This window comes from Saccopteryx leptura, chromosome 8, assembly GCF_036850995.1.
Source record: "Saccopteryx leptura isolate mSacLep1 chromosome 8, mSacLep1_pri_phased_curated, whole genome shotgun sequence".
NCBI classification, from domain to species: Eukaryota; Metazoa; Chordata; class Mammalia; order Chiroptera; family Emballonuridae; genus Saccopteryx; species Saccopteryx leptura.
Window position 1 is genome coordinate 49,032,528 of NC_089510.1, and position 25,193 is coordinate 49,057,720.

Sequence of the window (25,193 nt, forward strand, 5' to 3'; positions counted from 1 at the left end):
ACACACCCATAAGGACCAATTCTGACCTTAGTTGGTTGTGATGTTGTCAAGGTTCCATCTCCTCATGAATGATTAGCTTCTCTGATGCAGAGATGACAACAACCAGGGTTTTCCTAATACTCTTGCTGGACCACCTGGGCTGGGAATGTTAGAAAGCCAAAGATGGTGAACTCTAAGTCCTCATTCTCGCTTCAATATAAGAAACCCATTTTACCTGTCTGTCTATCTACCTATTGAGATACGTTTTATTTGGTTTCTATATGAAATTTCACTGGAACAAAGATTTTCCAATTGAATTTTTCCTCCTCCTTAGTGTCCACTGGTTTCACGGTTGTGGATTGAGACTCTCTATCCCCCTTACCCTGCTAGAAACCAGACCTTTATATTGTTAGTCCTACCATCCTGGACCTTTGGAGGACAGTAGGCTCCTGTAGTAGACGACTGTAGACTTCCTTCGCCTAACATCATGAAAACACAAGAGCCCCTAGCACTCCTTCCTGACCTAAAGGAAACTGCCCTCAGCACATACCCTCTTGTTGCTCTTCTCTTGCAGTAAAAAGACAGTCTGCTTACCTGAGCCAGTGACCTTACAAGCAGATGTGACTGTTTGTCGTGACCTGAAAATTACGTGTGTATAGTATAAGCCTGGGCAGGACACATCTTCCTGAATCTCAAGGTGGGGGATTCAATTTATCCTAGGCCATTACTACTAAGAAAGAAGGCAAAACTCCTGGTTACTTTCCCCATAATTCTCACCTTAGAAGGGAAAGATAGCTAATTTTACAGGGCTTTATCTCCATTGCCAAGTTGAAGATCCTTACATAGCTATCAGTTCAGCTTTGCTACTCCACTTAAGAACAGTTACTCTACATCCTTGGACATCTGTATCCAGAATTCAAAATCAAAAATAAAACTCCACGGAATATCTTAATAATTTATTATTGTATTGGAATGGAATTCTGTTACATAGGAAAAAATGTGACTTATAGTCTGTGGCATGAGGGGAAACAGTAGATAATGAATTCTCTGTATTAAAATAACAATTGGAAAGAAGTGCTTGGAACAGGAGAGGAAGGAGCACCAGAACCGAAGCCACTGTGGACTCTGGGACCTTCAGTCAAGGGACACAGTCACTGGGCAGCAATACTGTGAGGAGGGAACCAGGGAAAGAGTCTCCAACCTCACTCTTCTTTCCTCCCTCATTCTCCTGCCAGTGCTCCCCATTGAGTGCTTACAACAGGAAGCTGGAAGGCAGGAGGCACAGTGCTGTGGCTCAGGAGGGAAAGCAGGGCAGAGAAAGGCGGAGAATGAGTGGGTGGTGGTGGGGAACAAACAGGGTGGTATGCCCACACCATCACCACTTTCCCCAGCCTGGTTCTCCCCGGATTCTTCTAAGCTTAATGGTTTCCTTTAAATTAATTCTTTAAAATATCACGTACTCTTTTTTAAGTGAACAATCCAGTGGTTTTACGTATATTCACATTGTTGTGCAACCATCCCATGAACCATCTCCAGATGGATCTCCAGATGGGTCATCATCCCATTAAATAATAAGTCCCCACTTGCCCTCTGCCAAGCCCCTGGCAACCAATATTCTACTTTCTGTCTCTATGCATCCTACGATTCTAGGCACCTCGTACAGTCCTAGTGTATTAGTCCCTGTGACTGGTTTATATCACTTAGCATAGTCTTTTCAATGTTTACACAGGTTGTAGCATGTGTCAGAATTTCCTTCATTTTAAAGGGCGACTAATATTCCATTGTGTGCATATATCATTATTTAGTTCAGTGGACATTTGGGTTGCTTCTGCCTCTTAGCTATTGTGAATAATGCTGCTATGAACATGGTGTGCAATTATCTGTTCAAAACTTTTAAAATAAAAACCTACAGAAATGAGCTTTGAAAGGAAACTGCTGATTTGCTGATTTACTCTCTAGAATAAAGGCAAGGCAACAGATATGAGCAAGACCCTACAATTGCTCCATTTGGGCCAAGTCACTCAGGTGACCAGGAAAGATAGCTTTGGCTTTTGGCCAAGCTGTGGAAATGCAACCAAAGGGACAGCTGATGCAATGTGAATAGTATTAGCCTAAAAATAAAGGCCAAAGTGAGAGGCAACAAGCATTTATTTGAGATCCAAAAAACTATTCAGGAAGCACTGATTCTGGGTGAATTTCCAATCATGTTCCTATTAGGAGATGAAGGCAAGGGTATCTGTGAGAAAGGAAAGAGGAAAAATACATCAACAGGAAGAAGGAATTTCTGTAAATGCAAATAAACTAACACAGTGATGCTAATACGAAAGGATGTCCTGCCTGGCGCAGTGGATGAAGCGTCAACCTGGAACACTGAGGTTGCCAGTTCAAAATCCTGGGTTTGCCCAGACAAGGCACATATGGGAGTTGATGCTTCTTGTCCCCCTCCCTGCCCCCCTCTGTCTCTTTCTGCCTCTCTCTGTCTCTCTTCTCTAAAATTAATAAATAAAATCTTCAAAAATTTTTTTTCTAAAAAAAGAAAGAAAGAAAGAATGTCCTTTAGTCATAATGTCTTCTTTCTTGTTATGTTTCCAAACAGTTGTTTGGGATGGAATGTTGCCTTAGGCCCAATCCAAATGTTATTTTGTCCAGTTTTAACATTCCAAAGGTTTGAGGAATAAGACATTCAAGTTAGTTCCTTGGGATGACAACTCCAGCTCCATTTTTTAAAGGGGTTCCGTTTCTCTTATTTTTCACAAATACTTACATGCTTTATTTTTTGCACTGTCTACCACAGTCAGCAGGAGAATAACATGTCTGAAGAACCTGCACGTTCCCTAATATTCAGGCTTATAGTTCACTTTGTTTCAAAACCATAACCCCCTCTTTTCTTTATTCTCTTGCGTGCCCAGGTTCCCGGCAAGAACCTCCCTAGGGAGCTCTTTGGGTTGAGCTATGTTAGGCTGCATTTCCTGTTTGCTCAGCTCCTAGTTATTGTAACATAGCTGCCATCTTGTGCGACACTGCTTAACACATAGTTCTTCCTTAGTTTTCCCCTGCTGCTGGTTGCTTCCGAATGTGTGTAAATGCGCCCTGGCCAGGGAGCTCAGTTGGTTAGACATGCCGAGGTTGCAGGTTTGACCCCCAGTCAGGGCACATACAAGAATCAAACAATAATGGCATGCACGAGTGGAACAACCAGCTGATGTTTCTCTCGCGTGCTCACTCTAAAAATCAATAAATAGCCTGACCTGAGGTGGTGCAGTGGATAAAGCATTGACCTGGAAATGCTGAGGTCGCCAGTTCGAAACCCTGGGCTTGCCTGGTCAAGGCACATATGGGAGTTGATGCTTCCAGCTCCTCCCTCCCCTTCTCTCTCTCTGTCTCTCCTCTCTCTCTCTCTCTCTCTCTCTGTCTCTCCCTCTCCTCTCTAAAAAATGAATAAATAAATAAAAAATAAAAAAATAAATTAAAAATACTTTGGAAAAAAAATAAAAATCAATAAATAAAGAAAAAGGTTTTTTGAATGTGTGTAAATAATGTTATGCTTCTGTGATCAAGGTTATGTTTTGTGGTGCTGATGCCCTGAGCTGGCCTGCTGTTTTTCCATCCTCTTACCTCCAGTTTTGCTGTATGTCTTTGCTAATACATTCTTACTCAAAAGTGTTTTTAGCCTTTCTCTCAGTTTATTTTGTTTCCCATCAGAAACGTTAGATCATTACATTAAAATGTTAAACCAGTTTCCCTTATCGTAAATTAATCCTAAAAATAACTACAATGTGAACACCACAATGTTTGAATTTCCAATGAGATATTGTGGCTTGCTGAAAACTCTACACATTAGGCCTATTTTGCCCTTATTTAAAAAGGAAGACTAGCAAAGATGAGAGAGATGTCACATGTATCAATACCAAGGACTTTCTTCTAGATGCAATTAGTGGGTTGAAAGAAATTAAAACATGAATAGCAATCTCATCATGAGATTTAAAGTTATTTAATGCTAGATCTATGTGCTTCCTTTAACCACCTTGCCCATGTGGGGTACACGGCCCACACTCTGGGAAACCTGGCTAAGTAGGCAGAATGTGTGTGGGAAAGCTAACAAGGAACTCTGCTTGATGGCAGAGCAGAGGCAGTTTGGGTGTTTCTTCCACATCCATGTCACTCACAACCTTTGCTGATCTCTTTTTATGAACAGAGATGACTACAGAAGTAATTCAAGTCAATAAGTCAGATCCACTACTGCGTGCAAGACTCTGCCAATAGAGAATGAAAGATAATGATAAACAAGACTCAGCCCCCGCTTTCAAGTGGCCATACAAGCATCATTTCCAGACACTTCCTCTCTCTGGTCTCTCTACTTTGAATGCCCCATGGTCCCAGGACTGGGCTTAGTGTTCCAGGTGCAGCCTTTGCCCCACGGAGTACACTTTCACTTGTTCTTTATGAAATCCTCCACTGATTCAGCCCAAGAGTTGCTTTAGGGTTAACCACAACTCTTCAACTTGAAAAAATCTGTATTCTTTTTAATCCAGCTCTCCTTTCTTGTGGAGTTGATTTCTGTTTGAAGCTGATTTAACTTTTCATGTAACCCAATTTCATTACATTATTGTTATAGTCTCTCCAACCTGTCAGGGATTTTCCATGTCCTGATTTTATCAAGAATATTTAGCTCTCCCTTCGAGCTTTACATCATTTTATATTATTTTATTATATAGAAATATAAAAAATGTGTATTTATATATGACATGTTTATAGACTTCTTTTCTATATCTATAGACAAGAAAATGAATACAGAAGGTTAAGCATAGAACCGTACCTTTAGAAACATCCTTAAGATTAAAATACTCTGGGATGAAACTTCACATATATTTCTAACTCATGTTTATTTTGAATACTTACATATTATGAGAAAAGTTTCAATACTTTTTATCTATGGTGATCCTCTGATTTGAGAAAGAGAAAGAGAGAGAGAAGAGAGTAAGATTAACATTGAATGACTTCACTTCCAGGAACCCAGGCAGGCTCCTAGTAATTGCTTTATTTCCTAAATATACAAGCCATATTTTTAATAATTTGTTCCTGGATTTTGCTAGGAATCAACATCAAAACTTTTGATCTCTAATTTCTGAAATAGCCACATTCCCTGGAGCAAATATATCCACCCACGATCTCCTAATTCTTCTCTTTGGGATAATTTAGCGATTACTGAACAAAAACCACAGTCACCCCATAAGGTTTTTCTTTGTTTTTGTTTGTTTTTATATTTTAAAACCTTGATAGCACTTATTATATTTTATTTTTAGGAGGTCTTCCTAAAATAAGATTGTATTTCAGGGTCTGGGTACTAAGATTCATTTCAAGCAGCTTGGTAATTTCTTTTCAATCTTAGTCTTTGTATTAATTTCCTTACCAAATTTTCAACACTTTAATATATATATTAAAAAATTATATATATTTATATAATATATAATATATATTATATATATAAATTATATATTTGTGTATGTGTGTGTATGACAGAGACAGAGAGAGAGAGATGAAGCATCAACTATGTGCCTTGACTAGGGGTCTATAGCAGATCGAGTGACCCTTTGCTCAAGCCAATGACCTTGGGCTCAAGCTGGTGAGCCTTGCTCGAACCAGATGAGCCCGCAGTCAAGCCAGGGACTTCGAGGTTTCGAACCTGGGTCCTCTGCATCCCAGTCCAATGCTCTAGCCACTGCTCCACCGCCTGGTTAGGCCATAAATATATATATATATATTAATTAAAAAAGCAATACATATTCATTTAACAAGTCAAACTGTAGATATATAGTTACCATGGCCCTGAGGTAATCAATGTTAATAGCTTGGTGTGCAGCCATCTATGCATTTCTCCATTTTAATACAAATATATACACAAAGTTGTTTTTTTGTTTTGGGTTTATTTAACAAAAAAAATCATAGCATACATATCACTCTACAATTTTTCTTTGTCACTTAACATATCACAAATATCCCTCCCAGTACTATATACATAGATCTAAATTATTCACTAGTTGTCTAATATTCCACAGTATAGATATGCTATATTTTGGCCAACCATTTTCTTTGTGGATAACGTTAAGGTTGTTTCCAGTTTTTTTTCCAACTACAAAATGATGCTGCAATAGACATTTTTATACATCTATTTTCATACTGGTACCTTCATTTCTACATGGTCAATATCTTTGGTGAGAATTGCTTGGTCAACAGATATATCCAAAGGTTATTAATGCTAAATTACTTTCCAAAAATGTCATATCAATTCACATACACTTTGACAATGGTTGAAAGAAATTATTTCCTTGCAATTATTTATTCAAGTATTTTTTCCCCTAAGATAAATAGCCTAAATTGCCAAATTTCTGCTTTGGAGTTACCACATGGTGTTCAGATTATTCCAAGTTGGCTAACCGGTTACCCATTTGTGAAATGGGAGTAACCTTCTTCCCTTCAGAATTATAGGGGCATTCATTCAGACACAGGAATCTTCAGAGCTTTGAAATTCCCTAGGGGTGAGTTGTGATGAACATTAAAAAATAAAGCCTTAGGCCCTGACTGGTTGGCTCAGTGGTAGAGTGTTGACCTGGTATGTGGAAGTCCTGGGTTCAATTCCTGGCCAGGGCACATAGTAGAAGTGCCCATTTGCTTCTCCACCCCTCCCCCTCTCCTTTCTCTTTATCTCTCTCTTCCCCTCCCACAGCCAAGGCTCCATTGGAGCAAAATTGGCCTGGGAGCTGAGGATGGCTCCATGGCCTCTGCCTCAGGTGCTAGAATGGCTCCAGTTGCAATGGAGCAACAGCCTAGATGGGCAGAGCATAGCTCCCTAGTGGGCATGCTGGGTGGATCCTGGTTGGATGCATGTGGGAGTCTGTCTCTCTGCCTCCCCACTTCTCACTTCAGAAAAATACAATAAATAAATAAATAAATAAATAAATAAATAAATAAAACCTTATTGGCCCTGGCCAGTGGCTCAGCAAATAGTGCATCGGCCTGCTGTATAGACATCTTGGGTTTGATTCCCAGTGAGGCTACTCAGGAGAAGTGACTGTCTGCATCTCCCCCCCATCACCTCTTTTCTTTCTCTCCTTCTTCCCCTCTCTTAACCAGTGGCTTGTTAAAGTGTGGTCCTAGACACTGAGGATAGCTTGGCTGGTATGAGTGTGTCAGCCTCATTTGCTACAAGTAGCTAGGTACTTAAGCATCGTCCCCAGATGGGGTTGCAGGGTGAATTTCAGTAGGGGCCCATGCAGGAGTCTGTCTCACTATTTCCCTTCCTCTCACTTAAAAAAATAATAAAATAAAAATAAAGCCTTATTATTTTTTATGATTATAAAATTCCACTCATCTAAAAAATTTCAACCAATACAAAAAGTTATAAAAGAGAAAGTAAAAGCTAAAACTTCCAAAACATTTGCATTTAGTACATGCCAGGTAGCATTCTAATCCCTTTACATAAATTATCTTATGTAACCTTTCCAGCAATTGCATATATTAACTTCATTTTTCATATGAGGAAACTGAGAGACAGTGAAATTAAGCAACTTGGCCATGGTCATACAACTAGCAATGGGTGAAGTCAGAGTTTACACTAAGCCATCTGACTCTAAAATCTGGGCACTAGCCACCATGCTGTATAGGTTAGCCTGCTCAAGTTGGTTGCTAGTGTTAGATGTCTTATCCAAAATGTCTTATCTAAATAGAGATCTCTCCGGCCTGCCTCCACTCTATCTAAGTAAAATTACCTGCCATTTCCCGCGCTGTGCTGAAATTGCCTGAAATCATACTGTGGACAATGCCACTCCTATGCCTTTGTGACTACTGCCCATGTCACCCTTTTCAGGTTCCAGTCATTCAAGGTTCAATTTCAGTTCTCTCTCTCCCAAGAAGCCTAACCACGCATGTGTCACTTTGTCCAGTTTCCATGCTGCTGTCAGGCTTCTATGATGAGACTGTAAACATTCTTCAGTTTAGGCAAGGACTATGTGCTCTCATTCTCTATGTCTCCCACATTGTAAGCATGCCACGAAAGCTCCTTGAGTTGAAGACAGAATTCTAATGATGTAGACAAAAGCAAGGAAAGAAGATCAGGCACAGAGAGGCTGAACTCTCAAGGAAGGGTGGGTGTTTATAAGTGTCAGGAATGGTCTTTATTTATGCATCTGGTTTTAAATTTTTATCTGCCAGTGTTGCACTTTAATCTTAATATATCTTTATAGGAGAAAGCTCTAGCTATATATAAAGAAAATTATATTGAAACAAATCTTCCTACATTGATGAATTTTCATCTGTTCCTTGATCTCCTTGTTGAGTGGTCCTAAGTGACATTCTGAAAGTGACATACAGACCCTGGCCAGTTGCCTCAGTGGTACAGTGTTGGTCCAGAGTGTGGATGCTTTGAGTTCAATTCCCTGTCAGGACACACAGGAAAAGTGACCATCTGCTCCTCTCCTCCTCCCCCCTTTCTCTCTCTCTCTCCCCCCCTTTCTGCAGCCATGGCTCGATTGGCTCAAGTTGGCCCCAGGCCTGAGGATGGCTCCCTGGCCTCTGCCTCAGGTGCTAAAAATAGCTCAGTTGCCAAGCAATGGAGCAATGACCCTGATGGGCAGAGCCCCATAGGGAGCTTGCCCCTGGTGGATCCTGTAGCACATGCGGGAATCTGTCTCTCTGCCTCCCTTGCTCTCAATTTTAAAAAAAGTGACATACACTATTTCTCCCAGCCTTAAACACATCTTTAAACTCATTTTTAGGCATACCCAGGCCCTGGGGTGACTATCGCAACTCTGCTTGTATCCCAGAGGAGGTTGGCTTCTTCTACTTAAGCTCAGAGGTGATTCAACTAGCCTATCCATGCCCCTATGAAGGCCCAGAAATCCTTCCTGGCCTTCAGTATTCACTCTTCCACTTATGAAACCATGAGTATTTGCTTTATGTAACCATTCAGTGTCCTGACAACAGCCCAAACTAAATTCATCCTAAATTAAATGAATATCTTTCCCAAAGTTGTTCTTCCTCTCCTTAGAGTTAATAGCCATCACCATGAACCAATATTCAGGCTTGAAGCTTAAGGCATCTTTGACCCAGAAGCATCATTGTGCTTAAAAGAAGGAAAGAAAATGGGCAAGTAAAGCAAAGAAAGAAGAAAAAAAGGAAGGAAGGAAGAGAAGGAGGGAGAGAGGGAGGGAGGGAGAGAGGGAGAGAGGGAGGAAAGAGAGAGAGAGAGAGAGAGAGAGAAAGAAAGAAAGAAAGAAAGAAAGAAAGAAAGAAAGAAAGAAAGAAAGAAAGAAAGAAAGAAAGAGAAAGAGAAGGAAGGAAGGGGGGGGAGAGAGAGAGAGAGAGAGAGAGAAGAATCATTTTCCTCCTCCCTCCTCATACGTGATTTACACTCAGATACTATGTCTCATTTTCTTCAAAATGTTTTCTGATTGTCTGTTCTTTCCTGTCTATGGCCTTGAACACATAGTAAGGCCCTGGATTGGGCACAAACCTCTAAACTGGTCTCTTTTTTCTAGCTTCTTTCTACTCTAGTTCACTCTCTTTACCTGTGTCAGATAATTCTTTCTATAAACCATTTGATGTATCATTTTCTCACTCTAAAGTTTTCACTGGATTCTTCTGACATCTTAGAATAAGGGATCTCTTAATTTCTTAACCTAGAATTTAGGGAATGTCTATGACTAGATCCTTATCTTTCTTCCTTGATTTCTCTCTTAACTGTTTCCCAGAAGAAATTCCTAGCTCTCACTAGGTTGATATAATATAATAATATAATAATAATATAATACAATTATAGTGTATATTTCCTTTTTTTCCTTTCTTTTTTTTAAATGAGAGAGACAGACAGACAGACAGGAAGGGAGAGAGATGAGAAGCATCAACTCAGTTGTAGCACTTTAGTTGTTCATTGATTACTTTCTCATATGTACCTTGACTGGGGGTCTCTAGCCAAGCCAGTGACCCCTTGCTCAAGCCAGTGACCATAGGGTCATGTCTATTAACTCACACTCAAGTCACAACCCCACCCTCAAGCCAGATGAGCCTTCATTCAAGCCGGCGACCTTGGTGTTTCAAACTAGGTCCTCAGTGTCCCAGGTCAACACTCCATCCACTGTGCCACCACCTGGTCAGGCTATACTGTGCTCTTTAAACAATGCTTGTCTGTAAGTCATCAATTAGTCATCAAGCCACAGAATATCAGGAGAGGAAACCAAGGCCCAAAAAGAAGAAGGAAATTGCCCAAATTCCAACAGCCGCTAGAGAAAAGCATGGCTGCTCTCTCATTTAGAGTGCACTTCAAAACTTGGATTTTAATAAATCTAAGTTACTCTTCATTACATATGAGTGTAAGCTTTAATAACTTTAAAAATAAATATGTATTTATTTATTTATTGACTTAAGGAGGGGAGCGGGGGTAGTGGGGGAAAGAGAGACATCAACCTGTTGTTCCACTTGTTTATGTATTCATTCATTGATTCTTGTAGGTGCCTTGACTGGGATGGAGCCCACAACTTTGGCATATAGGGGTGATGCTCTAACCAGCGTGCTGCCTGGCCAGGGCACTTTAATCACTTTTTGAAGACAAAGGACAGTGTTTATCTGCGAGTAAATTCCTGCTGCTGCCTTGAAACTCTGGGTCTCTAATATCTACCAGGCCTAAGCCAGGAGATGGATTCTTATTTTGGACAGAACTGAAGGGTAGAGAAGTGAAAAGAGATCTAGAAAGATATCCTGGAAAGGGAGCCCCAAGATGTGGCCACCCCTCTTTGTGGCACTAAAGTCAGATTGACTCAACTAAAAATGCCTCTCTCGTTTGTAGTCCCCAGCCCTCTCATCTTTAAAACTCACTTAGCCCTCCGAGTTTGGACTTGAAATTCAATCCACCCCAATCTCAAGATCATTTCCTGTGACTCTAAACCCAAGGTCCAATTTAGAGGCTCTTCTCTACTGTATTTTTTTTATCTGGAGAGTATAGGAAAATGGATAAAACTGGAGATAAGCAACTATAAAAACAGGATTTTCATTCATTCAGCAAACCTGTATTGTAAGCCTATTATGTACTAGGCACTGATCTGAAGGCTGAATCTTATTGTAATTGCAATATATTGAATGCTTACTATGTGTCAAGCATAGTTTTAAGTGATTTAGTATACAGTATATGTATATTAATTCAATTCTCACAAAGAAACACATGAGATAAGTTCTTTTCATATTGTCATTTTACCTTTGAACAAGCTGGCGTACTGAGCATTTAAGCAACTAGGCAACGAATGACTCCAAGGTAAGTGGCAGAGCTGAAATTTGAATGCAGGTGGTCTAGCCCCGGGGTTTTGTATTCTTAACCCTACATTATGTTGATAGGACACTAACCCAATGTCCACTTATGCCATCGCATCCTCTTTTTCTAAAACGTAATTTAACACACATTACTTGGTAATGAAAAAGTGTCCAGGTGTTAGGTGCTGAGGATGTAAATACAAATAAGAGGAAAAGACTATCTCTTCAGAACCTCACACATTAATAGGAAAATAATAATAAGAGCTCTTGTGTGTCAATGTTGGTGATCTCTAATTTACTTAAGACACTATAGCATACACAGTGGGATAAATGAATTATCTTTAGTTGCCATTCTAGGAATGTTTGATAAATTATCCAGATGAGAAATAAATACCCTTGGGCAGTCATCTAACATTTTATCAAAAGCTCAGTCTGCCTGACCTGTGGTAGTGCAGTGGATAAACCATCGACCTGGAATACTGAGATCACCAGTTCAAAACACTGCACTTGTCTACTCAAGGCTCATATGAGAGTTGGTGCTTCCTGCTCCTCCCCCCCCCTTTATCTCTCCCTTTCTTTCTCTCTCTTTCTCACTCTCACTCTCTCTTGTCTAAAATAAATAAATAAAAAAATTTGAAAAAAAGCTCAGTCCAAAGGTAGCTCCTCTAATCACTTCAATCCTATTCAAGTCCCCATGTCCCCAGCTCAGTCCTCAAAATTCCTGGGGTAGAAGCAGGGTGAGAAGGTTTAGTTGCTGATGGGCAAGAGTTGAGGTGGATTGGGGACATCAGACATGAGCTCTTGGGTAGGGCCTGGAGAAACCATACAGAAAGAATCTCCTCCCTCAATCATGTGAGAGTCAAAGAGAAAGTGTTTTGTCTGGAATAGGGATTTAGAAATGAGAAAACTAGAAAGTAGAACTACACACATCTCTTAAAATCCCAAGTGTTAATCTCACCCATGTTGAGCAACTGAGTTTAACAAAGATCTAATAATTACCAACTAGATGTCAGGTACATGGCACCACATGAGGTGCTGGGCCCACAGCAATAAGTAAGAATCTACACAGGGAGAGATTCCAAGATGGCGACTGAGTAAGCAAACATTCCAACTGTCACCTCCCAGGACCAAATTGGATTACAAATTAATTTAGGAACAATCATCTTGAAAAACCAGGTTTAGACTAAACGAAGAAGAGTCTGTAACTAAGGATCACAGAAGAAGCCACACCGAGACTGGTAGGAAGAGTGGAGAAGCGGAAAGCGCTGCCCCGCTCCCAGCAGTGAGCAGTGGCTGAGGGTCCAAAGGGACTCTCACTATGGGGAGGGGTGCCCTGAGAGGTGTGAGTCCTAAACCCCAGGCCCGGAGCCCCAGCCTAGAGCCCCAGAGCCTAGAAGAGCCACCCAAACAGCATTTGGAAGTGAAAAAAGCAGGGTTTCTGTCTTCAAGAAAGAGATGGAGCTCTTGGAGATGCAGGATCGGTCTTAAAGGGCCTGCACAAAAAATCTCTTTCACAGCCAATTACCTCAGGCTCTGGCGGAGGGAGGGCTGAGAGGACTAGAGTTGCGTGAGGAAAGTCAAGTTGGAGGTCCAGGGAGAGACACTGGGGGACAGCCACTAGAACTCCTGTGCTGAGTCATTCTCCAATACTGTAGTTGCCATCTTTCTTGAGTGGAGCAGTCCCCTCTGAGCAGCATCAGCCTAGAGAAAATCAACTGCTCTGCCCTTGGGAGTCTCTGCTACCCCAGTCATGGAGATGGGGTTGTTCTGAAATGCCATGAAGCAGGGGGCATGCCAATGACTCAGTTTTCTGGTGTTGAGGCCAGAGCTTTCCCCCACATGCTCCTGAGTCTAAGACTGCTAATTCTGCCTCACAGCAGACTCGGTGGATACTGTCTGGAATGTGGGCAGGCCACACCTCTGGGTCTCAGAGGCCACACCCACCAGACTCCTGGGGCCATACCCTACTTGTGGAAAAAGTCTGGACAGACTGACACCTGGGGCCAAGGGGCAGAGCCACACTCACCACCCTTCCTAATTCCTGAACTGCCTCAGGCTCTAGGCTCTAGCAGAGGTTTTTTCAGTGGCTGAGCCCAACAAGCAGACAGAGGCTGCCAGAGGCAGGGCTCAGGAAACCTTGGCCTTTTAAGTGGACTCTCCCCCAGGCCCAGTGTGGGTAAAAGTCAGCCTAGGTGTGCAGCTTAGTATTTCCATGAGCACCTGGACCCAGCAGAGGCAGCCACAAACTCTGGATTGCTTGTAGCTCCAAGAAGGTTGCTGAGGGCCAGTCACAGGCAGTGTCTCCCACTGGTCTGTGCCGGGTTCCTGCCAGGGAGGCCCTGGGCTGGCACATCCAGTGGCCAGATGCAGAGAGCATCAGTTCAGGACTTAACAACCTTTCCTAGAGTGGTATCTTAAGGAAGGGCACCTCACACCTGGCCTAGCTAAGGTGAGTTCCACTTTCTGTGATCAGCACCAGCACAGTGGCTCATGTGCACTGGATAAGGTGGAGCTTCACAGTCAGCTGGCCTGGGTGCTGGATATCCTGCCATGCTGGGCTAGATTCCACAAAGAGAAGGGAGAGAGGCTTGGAGCATGGACATTAAAAGTGTGGGTCCCAGTGAGTCTATTGTTGGATCTGATGAAGGGGCTTAGCCACTTTCTGGCTTGGAGCATGGACCTTAAAAGTGTGGGTCCCTGTGAGTCTATTGTTGGATCTGGTCAAAGAGTTTAGCCACTTTTGGGGGGGGCACAGTCAGCCCCAGGAGAGGACTCTATCAGTCTTCTCCCTGAGACCAGGGTCTTACCAGCTGTAAGAACTTCTGCAGAGGGGACTGTTGGCCCACTCGATCTGAACCTGCTGCTCACCTTGTTGGGGAGAAATAAAAATTGAGTATCCAGCAGTGGCTAAGGGATTAGGCTCTGGAGTAGGGGCCACATTAGCTGTACTGAGCTCCTGACCAAGAGATCCCTGAAGTAGGGGGTCCCACTAATGTTGTATTCCCAATCTCTGCTTCCCTAACCCAACAAGCTTGCAACCTGTAGAGGGGTTGGTGGGGTGAGGCCAGTCTGAGCCCACTCTACAGTCTTTCTACAGAAGACTCTGTGGGAAGACCAGGCAGCTGCAAGAGGAGGTGGAGCAGCTGAAAAGTGGAGGCAAATCTTACGAAGCTTGGGAGTTTTATAAAGCTGCTGTCATCTCTAAGCAGGAGGAAGCTGACCCTTATACACAGGTAGGCCTCTCCTACACTACCCAGGTGCATAAAATGCAGACACAAACAGCAAAAAGAGCAGTAACTGCAGACAGGTAGCCCACAATAGGTTACAAACAAGAGCTGATGCCAAGACAAGAAGATCTAAACCCAACACAATTGGTAGTGAGTGAGAGACAGCACCAACCCTAGACTCAGCTAGCTACACAAGCATCATGCCCAAAGGAGGAGTCTATCAGGCACCAGATACTGTGGAGAATAAATATGCCCAGCAGGACAGACATTGCACAGTGTGTAATACACATGATCAAAGTTGACCCCTAGATCCAGCCAGCCAAATAGAATAATGGTACCCATAAAAGGACTAACTGTATTCAATACTCACATACAACAGGAAGAAAAATAGTACTCTCAAGAAGCATTCCTAGAACAAGGAAAACAAGTGGCCTGGAGGACAGTACCACTGAGCCCATCTTCCTCATAAAGACCCACAAAAATTTCAAAGTCAGACAGTGCGACCTAATACACAAACAAAATGAGTAGATAAAGAAATGTGACCCAAATGGATCAACAAGAGAAATTCCCAGAAAAAGAACTGAAATGAAATGGTAGTAACCAAAGTACCAGGTGCAGAGTTTAAAATAATGATTTTTAGGATGCTCAGGGATCTTAGAGCAACAATGGATGGACAAAATGAGCACCTAAATAAAAAGATAGCTAGCATTGAAAAGGGCATGGCAATCATAAAAAAGAACCAGTCTGAAATGACAAATACAATATCAGAAATGCAAACTGCACTAGAAGGAATCAACAGCAAGCTGGATGAAGCAGAGGATCGAATCAGCAATTTAGAAGACAAGATAAACATAAGCACAGAAGTAGAGCAGCAAACTGAAAAGAGGCACAAAAAGACTGAGGAAACTTTAAAGGACCTCTGTGACATCATGAAGAGAAACAACTTTTGCATCATAGCAGTTCCTAAAGGAAAAGAGAACGAACAAAAGATAGAGAATCTGTTTAAAGAAATCATAGCTGAAAATTTTCCTAAACTGATGAAGGAAAAAAGTCACTCAAGTTCAAAAAGCACAGAGAATCCCATTAAAGAGGAACCCGAGGAGGTCTACACTAAGACACATCATAATTAAAATGCCAAACTTAAGAGATAAAGAAAGAATACTAAAAGCTGTGAGAGAAAAGCAGTTAATTACCTACAGAGGATCCCCTTTAAGGATGACATTCGACTTCTCAACAGAAACATTTGAGTCCAAAAGGGATTGGCAAGAAATATTCAGAGTGATGCAAAACAAGAACCTACAAACAATACTGCTTCATTCAGCAAGGCTATCATTTAAAATTGAAGAAGAAATAAAAAGCTTGCCAAACAAAACAAAACAAACAAACAAAAAAACCCTCAAGAAATTCATTACAACCAAACCAGTACTGCAAAAAATGTTAAGGGACCTACTGTAAAAAGAGCAAAGGAAAAAAATAAGAAATCGAGAAAAAGAAGATTGTAGATTTAAGAATAAAATGGCAGTAAATAAGTATATGTCAATAATAACCTTAAATGTAAATGGATTAAATGCTCCAATCAAAAGTCATTAGGGTAGCTGTGTGAATAAGAAAACAAAATGCATACATATGCTGTCTACAAGAGACCCACCTCAGAACAAAAGATACAGATAGACTAAAAATGAAGGGATGGAAAAAACTATTTCATGCAAATGGGAATGGAAAAAAAAAGCTGGAGTAGCAATACTTATATCTGACAAAATAGCCTTTAAAACAAAGGCTAGAGTAAGGGATAAATAAGATCACTACATAATGATAAAGGGAGCAATCCAACAGGAGGATATAACCATTGTAAATATTTATGCACCTAATATAGGAGCACCTAAATATATAAAGCAGATTTTTATGGATATAAAAGGTGAGATCAACAGCAATACTATAATAGTAGGGGACTTTAATGCTGTACTAACATGAATGAATAGATCCTCCAGACAGAAAATTAACAAAGAAACAGCAGCTTTAAATGATAAACTAAATCAACTGGATTTAATTGATATCTTTAGAACCTTTCACCCTAAAGCAGCAAAATATACATTCTTTTCAAGTGCTCATGGTACATTCTCTAGGATAGACCACATGTTAGAACACAAAACAAGTCTCAATAACTTTAAGACTGAAATCATATCAAGCATCTTCTCTGATCACAATGGCATAAAACTAGAAATCAACTACAATAGGAAAACTGAAAAACATTCAAACACTTGGAGACTAAATAGCATGTTATTAAATAATGAATGGGTTAACAATGAGATCAAGGTAGAAATTAAAAATTTCCTTGAAACAAATGAAAATTAGCATACAACAACTCAAAATTTATGGGACACAGCAAAAGCAGTCCTGAGAGGGAAGTTCGTAGCATTACAGGCATACCTTAAATAGTAAAAAAAAAAAAAAAAAAAAAAGCTCAAATAAACAACTTAACCCTGCATCTAAAAGAACTAGAAAAAGAACAACAAATTAAGGCCAGAGGAAGTAGAAAGAAGGAAATAATAATGAGCAGAGTGGAAATAAATGACATAGAGGCTAAAGAAACAATACAAAAGATCAGTGAAACCAAGAGCTGGTTCTTTGAAAAGGTAAACAAGATTGATGAACCTTTAACCAGACTTATCAAGAAAAAAAGAGGACTCAAATAAATAACATTAGAAATGAAAGTGGAGAAGTAACAACTGACACTGCAGAAATACAAAGGATTGTAAGACAATACTCTGAAGATCTACATGTCAAAGAATTGGACAACCTAGGCAAAATGGATAAATTCCTAGAAACATGCAATCTTCCAAAACTCAATCTGGAAGAATCAGAAAACCTAAACAAACTGATTACAACAAATAAAATTGAAACAGTTATCAAGAAACTCCCAGCAAACAAAAAGTCCTGGACCAGATGGCTTCACAGACAAATTTTACCAAACATTCAAACACCTATCTTTCTCAAGCTATTCCAAAAAATTTAAGAGGAGGGGAGACTTCCAAGCTCTTTTAATGAGGCAAGCATTATCCCCAGTCCAAAATCAGGTAAAGACACTACAATGAAAGAAAACTATAGGACAATATCCCTGATGAAAATAGATGCTAAAATTCTGAACAAAATATTATCAAATCGAATCCAGCAAAACATTAAAAAAATTCTACATCATGATCAAGTGGGATTCATTCTGGGGAGGCAAGGTTGGTACAACATTTACAAATCAATAAATATGATTCATCACATAAACAAAAGAAAGGATAAAATATCACATGATTATATCATATGCAAAAAAAGCATTTGATAAAATCTAGCACCCATTTATGATAAATAAAAAAAAGACTCTCAGCAAAGTGGGAATACAGAAATCATACCTCATCATAATAAAGGCCCTCTACAACAAACCGACAGCCAACATCATACTCAATGGGCAAAAATTAAAAGCAATCTCCTTAAGAACAGGAACAAGGCAGGGATGTCCCCTTTCACCACTCTTATTCTACATAGTTCTGGAAGTCCTAGCCACAGCAATCAGACATAAAGAAATAAAAGGCATCTATATTGGAAAAGAAGAAGTAAAATTATCATTATTTGCTGGTGACATGATACTGTACATTGAAAACCCTAAAGTGTCAGAAAACTACTAAACCTAATAAATAAATTCAGCAAGGTGGCAGGGTATAAAATTAATATTCAGAAATCAGTGGCATTTTTATACACCAACAATGAACTATCTGAAAGAGAAATTAAGGAAACAATCCCCTTCACAATTGCAACAAAAAAAGAAAGCACCTGGGAGTAAATTTAACCAAGGAGGTAAAAGACTTGTACTTGGAAAATTATAAGACATTGAAAAAAGAAATCAAGGAAGATACAAACAAGTGGAAGCATATACTGTGTTTGTGGATAGGAAGAATAAACATCATTAAAATGTCTATATTACACAAAGCAATCTATAAATTTAATGCAATTCCTATTAAATTACCAATGGCATACTTCACAGATATAGAACAAATATTTCAAAACTTTATACGGAACCAAAAAAGAACACGAATAGACTCAGCAATCTTGAAAATGAAGACTAAAGGGAGAGTTATGACACTTCCTAATATCAAGTTATACTATAAGGCCATTGTAATTAAAACAGCTTGGCACTGGCATAAGAACAAGTATACAGATCAATGGAATAGAACAGAGAGCCCACAAATAAATCCACTCCTTTTTTTACTGTCAGTGAATATTTGACAAAGGAGGCAAGAGTATACAATGGAATAAAGACAGTCTCTTTAATAAATTGTATTGAGAAAATTGGACAGGTACATGGAAAAAAATGAAACTAGACCATGAGCTTATACCATTCACAAAAATAAACTTAAAATGAATAAAAGACTTAAATGTAAAGTCATAAAACCATGAACATCTTGGAAGAAAACATAGGCAGTAAACTCTCTGATATCTCTCATAAAATATTTTTGCCAATTTATCTCCATGGGCAAGTGAAATAAAGGACAAGATAAACAAATGAGACTATATCAAACTAAAATGCTTTTGCACAGCAAAAGACAGCGTTAACAAAATTAAAAGACAACCCACACAATGGGAGAACTTATTTGCCAATACGTCTGATAAGGGGTTAATAACCAAAATTTATAAAGAACTTCTGAAACTCAACACCAGGAAGGTAAACAATAAAATTAAAAAATAGGCAAAAAAAACCCTGAATAGACACTTCTCCAAAGAGGACATACAGATGGCCAATAGGCATATGAAAAATGTTTAATGTCACAATCATCAGAGAAATGGAAATTAAAACCACAAGGAGATATCACCTCATACCTGTCAGAATGGCGCTCATTGACAAATCAACAAACAACAAGTGCTGGTGAGGGTGTGGAGAAAAGAGAATCCTCCTGCACTGCTGGTGGGAATGCAAACTTATGCAGCCACTGTGGAAAACAGTATGGAGTTTCCTCAAAAAATTAAAATGGAACTGCCTTTTGACCCAGCTATCCCACTTATAAGAATATATCCTAAGAATACAAAATCACTGATTCAAAAAAAGATATGTACCCCCATGTTTATTGCAGCATTGTCTACAATAGCCAAGATCTGGAAACTGCCCAAGTGTCTGTCAGTGGACAAGTGGATTAAAAAGCGATGCTATGTATACACAATGGAATACTATGTGGCCATGAAAAAGAAGGAAATCTTACCTTTTGCGATGGCATGGATGGACCTGGAGATTATTATGCTAAGTGAAATAAGTTAGGCAGAGAAAGACAAATATCATATGATCTCACTTAAATGTGGAATCTAATGAACATGGTGAACTGAGGAACGGAATAGAGGCAGAGGCGGGGTCACAGGGACCAGAGGGACAGCTGTCAGAGAGAAGGGGGATGAAGGGATGGGATTACAGAAGGTGAAGGGATTGTGAAATTATATATACTACACATAACACATAGATACAAATAATAGGACAGCAAATCCCAGAGGGAGGGGGAGGGAGTTGGGGGAGCAAAGGGGGTGTAATGGGGGACATGAGGGTGGGGGGTGAGAGTGTTATATTGAATGGGACACTTGAATCCATGTTAACACAATAAATTAAAATTAATAATAAAAAGAAGAATCTACCCAGCCCTAAGTGTCCAGAGAGGATGTCTAGAGTGGGTGATGACAGCTGGGGGAAGTGGTCCCAGAGGATTCTGAGAGTCCTGAAGGGGACAGGTTAATTCTGACAAGGGTGGGGGAGATGGCAAAGAGGATGTGGGAAGGGAGGGGTATTTATCTGTATTACCCTTGAGGGCTGAGTGGGAGTCAGGGTGGAGGGACAGGAAGTAGCAGGCAAGTCCAGGCTGTGAGCATCCGTCATTCAGCAGCTGATGATTCGACATCATGTGCTGGACAAAAGAGCACTCTCTTGGGAAAGATCAAGTCAAAGAAGTGAACTGAAAGTGAATTAAAATCCCATGATGTCTAGGGAAATTTCTGAGCGGAACACACGTGTCACTGTATAAATTCAAGGACAAGTAAAAGTGAAACAGTTGAGAGCACTGCTCACATTTTCTCAGTTATCAATATTTGTGGGGAGTCTACAGGAAACCAGGGTGCCAGGAATATAAACGGAAGAAGGTACAGACCTCTGAGTCTCCACTCCCAGGCAATTCTCCTGAGGGGCTCTCCTAGGTGTATCTACCGCTGTGTTCCCATTGTCGTCATATGTTCAGGCCTTTGGTGCCCCACAACCCCACTGGCCATTTCAATGGTCTCAACTGTTTCTGTGGTTTTGTTCTCTCTACTCAAACCCTTCCGAACATGAATATTTAGGGAACAGCTCCACTCACTGCCAGACTCTGAGGTATGTATGCACTGAACGCCATTTCCCTCGGCACTGCTTAGAATGCACCATTTCCCTGACCACTTCCCACTGCCTTCTGGTCAGAGCTCGAATTTCACAGCTAGCCACTAAAAGCCATGATTGTCTTCTCCAGGTATGCCTTCCTTAGGCCTTCCAGGACTTTGACGTATGGTTTTCTTTCATCTGAATTGCATCTGCCTTGCCTAACTTTATGTTTGAAGGCACAGCTCAACGTCAGCTTTTCCGTGAACCCTTTCGGATCCCAGAAATAGGAAGTGACAGCTTCTGCTGAAATCAACTATTGGTCATCTATTGGTTTCAACCACTTGTGTAATGTTTTCCACAATGGACTAATGTAGTGCTTGTTTATATATGCGGCAGGGATCCAACTTCATCTTAAACTATTTATGGACCACAGTAAGCCAGTTTCACAAAGGAAAAAATTAATCCTTCAAGGGGTTAAGCCCCAGGAGCTTGACTTAATAAGGCTTTGGTGCACAGCGGGGAGCAGACATATAACTTGTGTCTCTCTTTTTCTAGGTCTCAAGTTCCTTCAGGGCTGATACCATGAGTAACTCACATAGTGAAGCATGTGGTTGGTGTCCAGCATAGTGTTTGACAGCAGTGGATATTTGGTAAGTATTCATGAAATAAAAGAATATTTATTGTTCTTTTCTTAGAGCTAATCTTTTTTTGTGTATGTGACAGAGAGAGAGACAGACAGAGAGACAGAGAGAGGGACAGATAGGGACAGACAGACCAGAGGGGAGAGAGATGAGAAGCATCAATTCTTCATTGTAGCACCTTAGTTTTTCATTGATTGCTTTCTCATATATGCCTTGACTGGGGGACTACAGCAGACTGAGTAACCCCTTGCTCAAGCCAGCAACCTTGGACTCAAGCTGGTGAGCCTTTCTCAAACCAGATGAGCCCATGCTCAAGCTGGCGACCTTGGGGTTTCGAACCTAGGTCCTCCACATCCCAGTCCGATGCTCCATCCACTGAGGCGCCACCGCCTGGTCAGGCTAGAGCTAATCTTGACTATATATCAGGCTCTATTGCTGAAAATCCATATAATTTCAAAAATACCTGTAGACAGACTACATTGAATGTTTTATACATATATGTAATGCTATATCTGAAATACATAAAGATATTATTGTGGTTAATTTTTTAATTCACAAATTTATCTAAAAACTTTTTAAAATCCAAATGTCTTTTGCCATTACATATATCATTAGATAATAAAAGCACAACTTTCTACCATATTAGGTCTGATCCTTTTAAGAACGAGCACACACACACATTAAAAGAGGCCCCCATCCTGAGGATCCTTTGCTGTGTACTGTGTACTGTGTATATATAACAGCATTCCTCCTTGGGTGGTCCTCCAGCGAGAAGGGTGGCACTGTACCTCAGGTGATGTTGACTCTCAATTTACAATGTAAGACCTTTCCTGTTGTTTATTTATTGCTTCATTTATTCTCCACAACAGCCCTCAAGGGTTGACAAGAGAGCTACTGAATTTCTCAGGACTGAGGGAGCCTTCTGTTGTGAAATGTACATGGAAGATACAGACTCAAACAAGAAAGAAAATAAACACACATAGTAATTTCAGAAAGAATGAGAAAAGAATGTAGGAGTTGTATGAGACAAGTTGAAAAGTTCTACCAAGCACAGAGGAAAGAAAAAATAGGAATCTGAAGATAGTCCAAGCAGGAAAAGGGGACAGAGGGTGATGGTAAGGTGAGGTGAGTATCTTAGCTAGGATGATGACATTTGAGCTGACAACTAATTGGCCAGAAGTCAGCAAGAGTAAAACATATCTCAGAGAGCAAAAAACAACTTTAAAGGCCCTAAATTAGGAAGAGTTGAGGTCTGCCTATGGAATACCAAAAAGACTAGTGTTGCTGAAACATGATGAGTGAGAATGACAGAATGAAACGTGGTTGGAGAGACAGGCAGGCAGGGTCTATGGGTCATAGGTAGCTAGAAGAGTAGTACTCATCAAGCATTCCTTTTGCTTCCCCACAGGTCCCAGTCTCTTTCATTAACAAAGCACAAGTTAATTATTAAGTGTGTCCGTGGGACTAGCTATAGTCAATGGACTGTGGACAGAAGAGATTTGTTTCATTTCTGCACCAAAGCATCAAAGAGGTAGCACAGATATATCAAGATGTTTCTTTCTTTAGGTGACAAAGTCAAAGTAGCTTGAATCATTGAATTGAAACATGGAGACAGTTGCCCAAACAGGTCATGCAGACTCTTGGTAGACTTTAAGTAAGAGAAAAATAAACCTCTGTGTTGTTAAGTCATTATAAATTTATCCTGGCTAATGTCACATGGGAAGAAGTTTGCATTTATTCTAAGTGTAATAGGAAGTCATTTGAAATTTTAAGCAATAGAATGATATCATATATATGTTTAAATGACCACTCTGCTGTGTGTGTAATAGATTATGGGGAGGAGGGACAGAAGAAATCAGAAGACCAGTTATAAGTCTATTGAAGTTAGTGTAGTTGTGAAATAATGGCAGCTTGAAATTAGTGGTGGCAGTGGAGGTGGTGAGTTGAATGCAGGATATATTTCAAAGACAAAACTAACAAGACTATTGTAAAGACTCCAGAGTTTTGGGCATGGGCAATTGAGGGAAGAAGACACAGAGAGAAGACGCTAAAGTGGGGAGATGAGAATCAAGTGTTATAAAACTGGCCCTGGCCAGGTAGCTCACTTGGTTATAGTGTCGTCCTGATGTGCCACAGTTGTGGGTTCAATCCCTGGCACATACAAGAATATATAAGGATCAACCAATGAATGCATAACAAAAATCAACCAATGAATGCATAAATAAGTGGAACAAATCAATGTTTCTCTCTCTCTGCTTCTCCTTTCTTCTCTCTAAAAATCAATCAATAAAAACATTCTAAGAGTTAGAAAACTGTGGTTTAAAAATCTCTTCCAGAGAATAAGGAAAAAGGAGAGAATACATCCTAGCTCCTTTTACAAAACCACCGTAACTTTGATATCAAAATCTGAGAATGATATTACGAGATATATAGATGCAAACACCCTAAACAAAATATTCAGAAATACATAAAAAAGGAACTACAACATAATAAAATTGGCTTTGTTCTAGAGATGCAGATTTGTTTTAACATTCACATATTTATTAATGTAATTCACTAACAGAATAAATGAGAAAAATAACCTCAATGAATTCAGAAAATATTCGATAATTCAATACTCATTCATAATCTTTTTTTTTTTTTTCCTGAAGCTGGAAACAGGGAGAGACAGTCAGACAGACTCCCGCATGCGCCCGACCGGGATCCACCCAGCACGCCCACCAGGGGCAACGCTCTGCCCACCAGGGGGCGATGCTCTGCCTCTCTGGGGCGCCGCTCCGCTGCAACCAGAGCCACTCTAGTGCCTGGGACAGAGGCCAAGGAGCCATCCCCAGTGACCGGGCCATCTTTGCTCCAATGGAGCCTTGGCTGCGGGAGGGGAAGAGAGAGACAGAGAGGAAGGAGGGGGGGGGAGTGGAGAAGCAAATGGGCGCTTCTCCTATGTGCCCTGGCCGGGAACCGAACCCGGGTCCCCCGCACGCCAGGCCGACGCTCTACCGCTGAGCCAACCGGCCAGGGCCTCATTCATAATCTTAAAAAATTCTTTTAGCAAATTACGAATAGAACCTCTTTAACCTGAAAGGGGTATCATAAAAACCTAATAGCATACATCATACTTAATACTGAAATACTGAAAACATCTTCTTTATGGTCAAGAATGAGAGAAGGATGTCTTCATCATCCCTTCTAGTCATTCCCATACTGGATCGAGGTCCTATCTAGTGTAACAAAGCACACACACAAAAAAGAGAAAGATGAAAATTAAGGTATGTATAGGTCAGGAATGAAGAAATAAAACTATCATTATTTACAAATAACGTAATTGAATCTGTGGAAAATCCTAAAAATTCTATGGATTAATAATTAGATTTGATAAGAGACTTTATCAAGATCACTGGATGAAAGATCAAGATACAAAAAAAATCAATCATATATTTACATACCAGCAATAAAAAATTAGGAAGTAAGAAAATATTCAATGATAACATTTACAGTAGCATCAAATTAATCAACTATCTAGAAATAGATCTAACAAAAGCTGTTTAAGGATCTCTACATGGAAATCTATAAAACACTATTGGCAGAAAAATAAAGAAGATGAAATTAATGAAGTGCTCTACTATATTCATGGATTAAAAAAATCAATATTATAAATATATCAATTTTTTACCAACCTGATTCACA

At 40.2% G+C, this 25,193-nt stretch overlaps 2 protein-coding genes across 3 annotated transcripts in view; one reads left to right on the forward strand and one right to left on the reverse strand.

Moving 5' to 3' along the window:
- Window positions 1-21,946, forward strand: part of PLA1A (phospholipase A1 member A) — a 54,246-nt gene extending 32,300 nt beyond the window's left edge. The window contains exon 10 of one of the 2 annotated variants that reach the window (XM_066347544.1): window positions 21,424-21,946. Coding sequence is in view for 1 of the 2 variants with exons in the window: in XM_066347542.1 (XP_066203639.1) it covers window positions 554-638 (85 nt within the window). In the remaining variant the exon portion in view is untranslated. Of the gene's footprint in view, window positions 1-553; window positions 1,898-21,423 lie in introns of those variants that run through there. The other variant, XM_066347542.1, reaches the window with a different exon arrangement.
- COX17 (cytochrome c oxidase copper chaperone COX17) overlaps window positions 2,110-25,193 on the reverse strand; it is a 66,253-nt gene continuing 43,169 nt past the window's right edge. The window contains exon 3 of the mRNA XM_066347549.1: window positions 2,110-2,215. The gene's annotated coding sequence lies outside the window, so the exon portion shown is untranslated. The remainder of the gene's footprint in view (window positions 2,216-25,193) is intronic.